The sequence below is a fragment of the Astatotilapia calliptera genome, unplaced genomic scaffold, assembly GCF_900246225.1.
Source record: "Astatotilapia calliptera unplaced genomic scaffold, fAstCal1.2 U_scaffold_48, whole genome shotgun sequence".
In the NCBI taxonomy this organism is placed as follows: Eukaryota; Metazoa; Chordata; class Actinopteri; order Cichliformes; family Cichlidae; genus Astatotilapia; species Astatotilapia calliptera.
The window spans coordinates 70,108-80,144 of record NW_020535787.1 but is presented as its reverse complement, the minus strand read 5'-3'; the positions used below and the strand labels follow the sequence as shown (position 1 = coordinate 80,144).

The window sequence follows — 10,037 nt, the reverse complement described above, 5'->3', positions numbered from 1 at the left end:
AGAAGATCGATAGGGGCATCCACATCTGGGAGGGGATTACGTGAAGGGGTATTGGGCGCCTGATTACGTTCTCCAGGTTTGTGGATGATGCTGAAGTCAAAGTCATGAAGGCAAAGAGACCACCGAGCAAGCCTGCGGGGATTTGGTCAAGACATCAACCACTTGAGGCTGCTGTGGTCAGTGTAAATAGTTACATGCACGCCCTAGACATTGTACAGCACTTTGGTCAACATTGCTGTCATAATTAAATGTGCTATATAAATAAATAACCAATAAATGATTTATGGCTTAAGATTAAAGGCAGATGGTATAGTTGCCGTGCTAAGCTGGTCCCTAATCTCACTGGCACTTAGACATCCTCTTTAGAAAACCTTTATGTTTGGCATGATTGTAGCTAAAATGTTTATTCTTAGTTCCTGGAAATGTCCCTTTTTTGGGTTTGGTTGAGATGATTGCATGTTTGTATGTTGAAGAGGTGCTTTATTGTCTGGATGACACTTACATTAAATTTGTCGAAAACTGGGGCCCTTTCTTCAATCATATTAACGGGGATTCAACATAATCTTCAACCTATTTGACTGCACTTTACGTTTATATGAAACCGCACTTCTGCCGGACCCTGATTCCTTCCTGGACTTGTTCCCCACATCTTTTCGACTCAGTGAACTCTTTGTTGCCTTGTCTAACTTCACACATAAGATCATCTTCTTCAGACTCTAGGGTTTGTCTTTACTTTTGATTTGGACTCACCAACTAGTGTGGGTTTTTTTGATTTCCTTTCTCTGTGTTTGGATGTTTTGTTTTAAAATTTGTTTCTTTCGTCTGGTGTGATTTGGTGTGATGTAATTTTGAATTTAAAATCTTATAAGTAAACATAAAAAAAACCCAAAGAAAAAAAAACAACAGGACAAAAACACCACAGCTTAGTTCCTGTTCCACACATCTCTGTTCATCATCAAACACGCTGCAGTAAAAGTATTTATTATGCTGTAAGCTATGATATGATAACAAAAAAAGAGTTTCATCACAAAGTAAATCAAATAAAAGAAGTTCAGATGATGTTTCAGGAGTAACTAACACATGACCTGATCTGTAAAAAGTAATGACATTACCAAATCAAATCACCAAAAGAATAGAAAAAAAGTTAGTAGCTCTTCCTAACAGTTTTTATCTGATTAATAAAATCGCATTTGTTCCTGTATCGATTTAATGAGAAGAAATGAGACTTGCTGAGGCCTTTGATACACTTATTAACTATAGCATGATTATGGCTCAAACGTACAAGTGCAACGTGATTTGGTTTAGAATAGAATGGAATAGAATTCAACTTTACTGTCATTGCACATGTCACAAGTACAAGGCAACGAAATGCAGTTTGCATCCATTCAGAAAGTTCTTTAGCGATAATGTAGATATAATACAGAATATAGCTCTATTATAGGTATGTATATGTTATGAGTATACTATAAGTATGTACAGGGTATAGCTGTAGCGAGTGTACAAGCTATGTACGGACTACAGGTTTCAGTATATTTATTATTGATGATTCATTACTCATCTTTTACTTTCAAATTCACGCTGATGTATTCAGACTAAAGCTCTTTCGAACACCCTCTGAGCATCATCAGCAAGCTCATCAAGGATCAATTCCAGAGTTTTGCAGTTTTCGTTGAAAGAGAAAATCAGTGCTAATGGGATTCCAAAAATTGGAATATATCTGGATGCTGCAGTTCTTGTAGCTCTGTGTTTAAGTTCGGTCAGTGCCTGCTGGACGCGCTCTTTAGTTATTTCTGCTGCAGCCAGTGGTGAATTGATGACAGCACACAGATCAGCGTATGGCACACCTGTTCTGGCAGAAAGTCTCTTCAGAGATGACACATTGAGACCAAACGCGAAAACATATTCTGTGACAGCACTAACCAGCACAGCAAGATCAACAACCATGGAAAGCCCAGGAAGTGGAACAGCTGATCCAATTGCAGACAGAGTAGCGTAGTAATATACTTTGTTCTGAAAAGCTTCCTTCTTCTTGATGATGATCTCTGGGTTGATGTTGGGCATGACAAACAGCAGAGTGTCCCTCTTGTTCTTAGGAAGGTCTCTCTCTAAGGTCTTCTGCAAGAGAGGGAAGTCATACAGGTGGAGCTCAAAGCTAGACACCAGGAAGACCTTTGGAGACTCGATGCCTAACTGTGCAACTCCTGTGTCACAGAAGAAACACACATAAAGATAATGTAAAAAAAAAAATGCATATAATGTGAAGTCCTATAAAAACAACAACAAATCATTTAAAACTTCGATCTGAATGTTTTTTAAAAGTGAATCTCAGATATCACTGAGATTTAAGTGATGAGACACTCACTGTGAACGCAGTCTTCTCTGATTACTTTAAGAGTCTCCTCTTCACTGAAGTCTGTCTCTCTTCTCTCAGCTCGTATATCGTTGTCAATTTTTGAGAGAACAAAGTAGAACTTTTTCTCCATCCTCTCAATCTCTTTTACAAGTTTCACGTCATTTTCTGTAAAGCGAATGCCTGAGATGATGATGAAGAAGTCAAACTTCTCAAATCCAACAAGCTTCAGGTACTTATCAGCTGGAAACTTGGTGGTGCCGATTCCAGGAATATCCCATAAAGTAACATTGAGATAGTTTGGATGGGGATATGGCGTACACTCTAAGGTTGCTTCTGTAATACCAGTAGGCGCAGCTTTCTCATCATCATTGGACAGCCCTCTGAGGGCATTAACAAAGGTGGATTTACCAGCTCCAGTTTCTCCTGTGATGGCGATATTTAGTGGAATATTATTTAGTGTTTCTAAGTATTCTTGAATCCTTGCGGCTGCTGCAGCAGTGTCGTTTTCCAGGTCTTCTCTAACTCCAGGAATTTCTTCCTGATTCAAATCATCTAGATCCTCCATGCTGATCCTTAAACAGAAGAAGAAAACCTGAGAAAATGTCACTTTTGTCTTCAACTAAAGAATATGTATATAGAGTATCTACTTCTATTCACTGTTATCGCTTAAAATCATAGATCACATGTTTTTGTTTTTATTTTTTGGGGGAGAGTAAAACTGTCAGACTTTTTAAGTATTAAGCTCAGAAACTGTCCTTAGATAAATTCATTTGTTTTGAGATAGATAAGAAGAGTTTAAAAATATCAAAGTTCAGTGATTGAAAACATGTTTGCATTGTTTAAAAAAAATTATCTTTCTTTTATTGTGAATTGCTGTGAGAAATGTAATTTCCTACGGAGATATGGGTCTGTGAAGGTAGCACAGGGTGAAGAAGAAAAAAGTGGTGCCCTAGTTTATTAGTAAATGAGTTTAGACCAATGACTGTAGAAAACATGGACGACCGACAGCTCCCCAAAAATGAAGCCAAAACGTCTCTATCGCCCCCTGGTGTCTGGCTGCAGTATAGTTCATAAACCCCGCCTCCTCCATGTTAGTGGATGGGACTGGGGTCAGACTAAAATAAATTAATTCTCAGATAATTTTTTTCCAAAGATTCTTTCTTTTGTTATCAATAGTTCTCATCACGCTGATTTATGTCCAAGGGGTCTCCTCTCCCATAAGTTTGATTCTAATTCCTACCGCGGTGATGTTAAATTGGGGTGAAACGTCATCATAACAGCTTTGACTGACAGCTGCAGTTACGAGGAAACTTGCGTATCTCTGTCCGGGAATAGCAGATTTAGCTGTGAGAGAAGGGCCAGCGTTTACGCTACGAAAACACGCCCGACTGTTTTAACCTGACAGACTGAACAAGTCTGTCCCGTATTCAGCAAGTGAAAATAAAATAAACAATAAAAGGTGAATCAAATAGACCAATACGGCAAGGCTGGGGAGTGCAAATCTATACTAGTTATACTAGTGATGTGCAGTCCTGAAATATCGATTACTCCGATACCAATCATTTATGTTCTAGAATCGATTCTCACCTGAAATTATTTTTTGTTTTGTTTTGTTTTTTTTGCCTGTCCCGTTTGGCTCTTTTGCCATCGGAGTTATTGTCTAAAGGCGAGGAAAGATGCCCAACAGATTTACTTTACCAAACTGACCATCCCAGCCTTGCCGTAATGGTCTATTTGATTCACCTTTTATTGTTTATTTTATTTATTTTTTATTTTCACTTGCTAGATACGGGACAGACTTGAATGAGGAAAAGAAAAGGGAGAAAGGAAGAGGGGGGAAAAACAGCGGAGAAGAGGGACTGGGATAAAGGGCAAAAAACCAAAAACCAACTAAATAAGCAGACAAAAAAATGCATATATCAATCACCTGGATCACCTCTTGAGAAAGAAAAGAAAATAAGCAGAAGAAAAAGAGAGCAATACAATAAACAACATTACAATGATATATGGGAATATAACAGTAAATACTAAATATTAAACATTATTGTGCAGCACGTAAGATCAACAGCGCACAGTGTGCTTTGAGGTAGGAGCCAAAAAGGGTGTAGTTTGTGTGTGTGAGCACCCGTGTGTACACCTGTGAGCATGGACGCGCTTGTATTAAAAGGTTCCTTCATCTAATGATCTGCTAGAGCAGTGGTTCTTAACCTGGGTTCGATCGAACCCTAGGGGTTCGGTGAGTCAGTCTCAGGGGTTCGGCAGAGCCTCCGCCATGACATGCACGGCTCATTTTGTGCACCAGTAAAAAACATATCTATGTCTTGAATTTGAAAAAAATCACATTTTATTTTTCACTAAAGAGGGGTTCAGTGAATGCGCATATGAAACTGGTGGGGTTCGGTACCTCCAACAAGGTTAAGAACCACTGTGCTAGAGGGTGTGGGGGGGTCACAGCCCCATCCTCCAGGGCATGCAGCAGGTATGGAGGAGATCAAAACTCCAGACATCCTGAAAATATGTTAAAAGTTTTTTTGTGACCCAGAAAGAGAAATAAGAGTAATATTAAAACTAAGTCGCTGCCGCCATTGTTGGAGACTGGAATTGGCTGGGCTGCGCGATGAATTCTGTGATATGGTTTTTCAGTTTTGTTGTCCGGGTGGAAAATCTGGAGAAATTCGAGAGAATGGTGGCTCCGGGAGATTTGCGGGAGGGGCACTGAAATTCGGGATTCTCCGGGAAAAAATCGGGAGGGTTGGCATGTATGGTTGTGGCAACATCACTAACCTTGGCACATCACTTTCAATGTGGGAGGTCAGTACCACAGGCCTGTAATCCTGGGCACCACTGGGACGTGGTGTCTTTGGTACAGGGACGAGGACTGATGTCTTCCACAGCACTGGGACCCTCTGCAGATTCAGACTCAGCATGAACAGTTTATGGAAGACTCCATTTGTCTCTTAACCTGGTCTTGAGTGAAAGTGTATGGGTGGGGGAGGGGTGTCAGGACTTTCACCGGAGGAAAAGGTGCTATGTATAGAGGCCAGGTGGCTACAGCCTGGCCACACAAAGGGGGAGCTACTGGGTCTGATCCGCTGCACTATAGTTTCGCCAGTTGCAAAGCAACCGCTGCAACTACTGGCCTTCAACTCTCTCCTGTCTTTAGTAACTAAGGGAGTTGCTCCTATCTCACAGGGAACTGCACAAATGCTACAACAGGAGTGCTGGATTTGGGCTGGGCCAGGACACCAGCATCAGGAGTGCCTGTTGACGGAGGTGGAGCAGTTGTCCTGTCTTGTTGACCCTCTTGACACCAGCCCCCGGTCCAGGATGGACGTACCACGTGCCAGTAAGGTGCCATGGGTATACTCGCCAATTAGTTTGCACATGATGCATCCCCTAATTTTGGGGGCAGATTGGGCGGGGTTTAATAAACTGTTAGTGACACATAGCGCCTGTGCTGCACTCATCTGTGACCCGAGCTCATCCAATGCTGACTCGGGAGAGGAGGACACAAAAGGGGTTTACTGTGTGGCCCCGCCTCCACAGGTGATTTCCCACTAAAGCAGTCTCATGAAACTGATGAAACACTCACTTTGTGAGCAGGTGATAAAAATTTAAGGTCACATGGGGCACCCTGACAAAGCACTGACCTAGCTGCATTTCATAATTATCAGAGATAGGCTGTATCGAGTGAGTCATGATACTCACACAGAAGAACAACACCCCGGTTGTTGGTGCCAAAATGCCACCAGGAAATTATTTTCCAAGCATATAGGATGATTAATATGTGATAAAACTCTGGAGAGAATAATGACCGGATTTTATTTGCTGGGCATCTGAGTGACTGTGCACCAAGGGCAGGTGTCCTGCTTGCACTGTCAGCTGGTTTACCAGCTGGCCATTCCAAAAGCACTGTGCCGAATAGAGAGCCTAATCTTGAAAGTAGAGATAGTGTCTGTCTCCTGAATCCAAACTGGAAGCTGGTTCCACAGAAGAGGGGCCTGAAAACTGAAGGCTCTGCCTCCCATTCTACTTTTAAATACTCTAGGAACAACAAGTAGGCCTGCAGAGCGAGAGCGAAGCGCTCTAATAGGGTGATATGGTACTACAAGGTAGTGATGGGATTTCCGGCTCTTTTTAGAGATCCGGCTCTTTCGGTTCGGCTCACCAAAACGATCCGGATCTTTCGGCTCCGAACCGGATCTTCAGGTTGTTTTGTTGCTTTAATTAATTTATTATTAACAATAATATAAAATTATGCACAAAAGGAATTACTAACGTAAAAAAGGGGTTTTATTTATATATGTTTATTAGGGGTGCAACGATATTCGTATCGATATTGAACCGTTCGATACAGTGCTTTCGGTTCGGTGCGCATATGTATTGAACAATACAAAATTTGTAATTTATTTTATCAACTTTCCTTCTGACGATGCTGTCTGTGTGGAGCGCTCAGTGAATCTGCGTTCGACTACTCCGCCTAGGGTCGAGAGTGCAGCCTAGGCGGAGTAGTCGAACGCAGATTCACTGAGCGCTCAACACAGACAGCATCGTCAGAAGGAAGAGCGCAGGGCAAGCTAGCGAGACAGAAGTGGACCTCCCCCACCCTCATTCAGATCTGGCGTTTGGAATTATTTTGGTTTTTAATGTGACGTATGACCCTGAAGGTAAGCGAGTCATGGACTAAAGTAAAACAGTATGTTGGATGTGCCATGCAATGCTCAATTACAAGGGTGGGAGCTAGTGTGTTAGCGCAGTTAGCTCGTTAATGTGTTGGCCGTCTAGCCCCATGCACGGGGCGATCGGCGGTAGCTCGTTAACGGAGATTTGCCGATAATTGTGTGCTGTAGTTCCTCACTGTGGCCACTGGAGGGCAGTGAACACTCGTCGCACTCTACAGTCAGCATCACACAAACATTAAACCTGCTGATGTACCTGTAGTGAGACTCTCCTATTCATCTTCTTCTACAGAAACAGCACTGCACCTCTTTTAGCCTCCATTTAAATTGCTAAATTCTCATCTTTATTTGTAAGATGTGTGCACATTCACAGCCTAACCACAAACCAAGAGATGTTTTTTAATCAGTGTAAACTCTGTTAACATACTGACCGAAAATAACAGAATGAAATAACAATAGACTGAGTAGTTCTCAAATGACAGAGAAGAACCACAATATATACCCACATAATGAAGTTACGAGTAATAACAGATGAGGACTGTCACATGATCATAGAAAATGATTATTACAACAGCATAACTTACATAAAATATATTCTCACAAATTGAACCATGTGATTGAGCTCAGGGGGCATTGTTAGATGTACTGTTACCCAACAACTTAACTAAGCAGCAGAGTTCCCCTCAGTGATAATTGTAAAACTACAGTAGGTCTGGGCACTAATGACGAGGCAGCAGTTTTAATATTGTTCAAAGCATAAATTTAATTTTAGCTGCAGTTACATAAACATGTTTATGGTTTCAGGAGTCTGTTTAGGTCATTTCTGATCAGGAGGCACCTCCTTGGTGAGCTGTTACAGACATGTCCCACCACGACGCCTCTATGCAGACCCAGGATGTTTTATACACATACTTGTGATCACACGGCATTTATGCTTGTTCTTAATTAAACTTAAGATGCAAAAGATAATTATCAACAAAAAAGTTTAAAGTTCAGATAAAGATGTTTGAAGGTTAGCTGTCACAGCAGCTGATCTGCAAGCAGCGCTAAAATTCATGATTACACAAAAAAAAACCCACTGTCATGATGTTTCAGTAAAGTTTATTATTCAGATATAAACTGTGTAAAAGATCACGTTTGTTCCTGTAGCAATATGATAAAGTGAACAACTGGATTATGATTTGGATGCAACATTCAGAAGAGCATTTTGTGTAAAACTCTGCCACAGGAAACATGAGGAGTTACCTGCTGTGACAACCTCTCTGTAAGTGGAAAAGGTAAAAAGGGTTTATTTATATAAAAGTTGATTTACACACTGCAGTTTCAAATGTGTCTGTAAATAATATTCTAACCGAGACATGAAGAATAATATTATTTGAATATGAATTTAAAAGGAAAAAAACGTAAAATTATGATTTACAATCAAAGTAGAAATCTTGTCCCTTAACAGTCTGAAAAAAGCTAATTTGTTTTTATTTTGTGAAAATCCAAAAGTGACTCCTGTCAGACTTTTTTTGGTTATTAATGCCTATTATCAGACTTGAATGTATTTAAACTAAAACCCTGCATTCAGCAGATCAGATTATCTGAAACAATTATGTTAGACATGATACATATAAATGATGTAAGTTATTCTCTATTCATCTAAATATAATATGATCGGATGCACTGAAACTGGCTCAATAATCAGCAGACTGTGTAATGATGAAGTAACACCCAAAGCTAAGGTCACATCAAGCAGATGGGGCAGGAAGTCATTCAGCAACCTCACCTGTATAATTATTAAATAATATTATATTACCACATCTATTTAAAATAACTATATTTTCTGTGTCTTATCTTAAAAAATAAAAATGGTGACCAGAGGAAGAAAGTGACTTTAGCTTAATTCATGAGATAAATTAAAATAACTTACACTGAATTTCTGCTGAGGCTGAAAGTGACGAGAGCAGCACACTGCAGTCAGTAACAAAGTGAGAAGTTGCAGTTTGGCTTTGAGCTTTTGTGGTTAGTCACAGGAAATCCTTGCATCTAACATAACAATGAATCGACCAATCAGCGAGTCTTCATGAGGGCCTCAGTTAGATATGTAAACACAGCTGATTTACAAGAAGTCGTGTCCATGGCAGAACTCAATGTACTACAGAGTATAGTAAAAATTGTTTTTCTATTTTTTTGTGCTTGTCACACTTTAATGTTTCAGATCATCACATAAATGTTAATATTAGACAAAGATAACACAAGCAAACACAAAACTCTGTTTCTAAATGAAGGTGTTTGTTATTAAGAGGAAAAATACAAGCCTTCATGGCCATGTGTGAAAAAGTGATTAATCCCTAAACATAATAACTGGTTGAGCTAACTGAGCAGCAACAACTGCAACCAAGGATTTGCCATAAGTGGCTGTAGGTTTTTAAAGCACCGTGCAGTGTTGTAATTCAACCACATTTGTTTCAAATCAAATCACTTTTATTGTCACATCACATGTGCAGGTACACCGGCACAGCACATGTGAGTGAAATTCTTGTGTGCAAGTTTCACAAGCAACAGAGGTGTGCAAAGTACACTACAACAGTGGTTCTCAAACTTTTTTTGCAACAAAAATTTGCAGCATGTGCAGCCACAGGTGGGAGGCCTTTATGTGTAAACAGGAAACTGCAGTCAGAGCTGCTGTGGATCCCGTGTCACTCTGACACCTCACCATCGGAACATCTCCACACAGCAGCTTCCTCCTTCCTTCTCTTCCTCTTATCCAGAGTCGGGTCGTGGAGGCAGAGCATGAGGAAGACTTCCTGTTTCCTCCTTCATGAAGAGGCATCGCTCTGAGAGTGCTGATCATCATCAGATCAATACTCTGATCATTTATGGACTCTCAGACACTCCAGCTACAGATTTCACCGACATCAAGTAACTAAAGTTACTAAACATCAGTAAAGAATAAATGTTTAGGCTTTCAGTCAGACAAACATTAACAGTAACCTGTCCCATCTATCAGACACAGAGGT

General features: G+C 40.4%; 1 protein-coding gene across 1 annotated transcript; it reads right to left on the bottom strand.

The window, feature by feature from the left end:
* Nucleotides 1–1,527: 1,527 nt before the first annotated feature.
* LOC113018172 (interferon-inducible GTPase 5-like) lies at nt 1,528–8,980 on the bottom strand. The gene is made up of 3 exons (XM_026161232.1): nt 8,948–8,980; nt 2,363–2,925; nt 1,528–2,201 (listed from the first exon to the last, which is right to left on the bottom strand). The coding sequence occupies exons 2-3, from the start codon at nt 2,916–2,918 to the stop codon at nt 1,588–1,590; spliced, it is 1,170 nt and encodes a 389-aa protein (XP_026017017.1). The 5' UTR covers nt 2,919–2,925; nt 8,948–8,980; the 3' UTR covers nt 1,528–1,587.
* Nucleotides 8,981–10,037: the final 1,057 nt, after the last annotated feature.

Bases quoted from the DNA above. Each gene is read 5' to 3' on its own strand.
- LOC113018172 (XM_026161232.1), bottom strand. From the start codon at position 2,918: ATGGAGGATCTAGATGATTTGAATCAGGAAGAAATTCCTGGAGTTAGA. The intron at 2,202-2,362 runs GTGAGTGTCTCA...TCTGTGACACAG, and splicing joins CAGAGAAGACTGCGTTCACA to GAGTTGCACAGTTAGGCATC.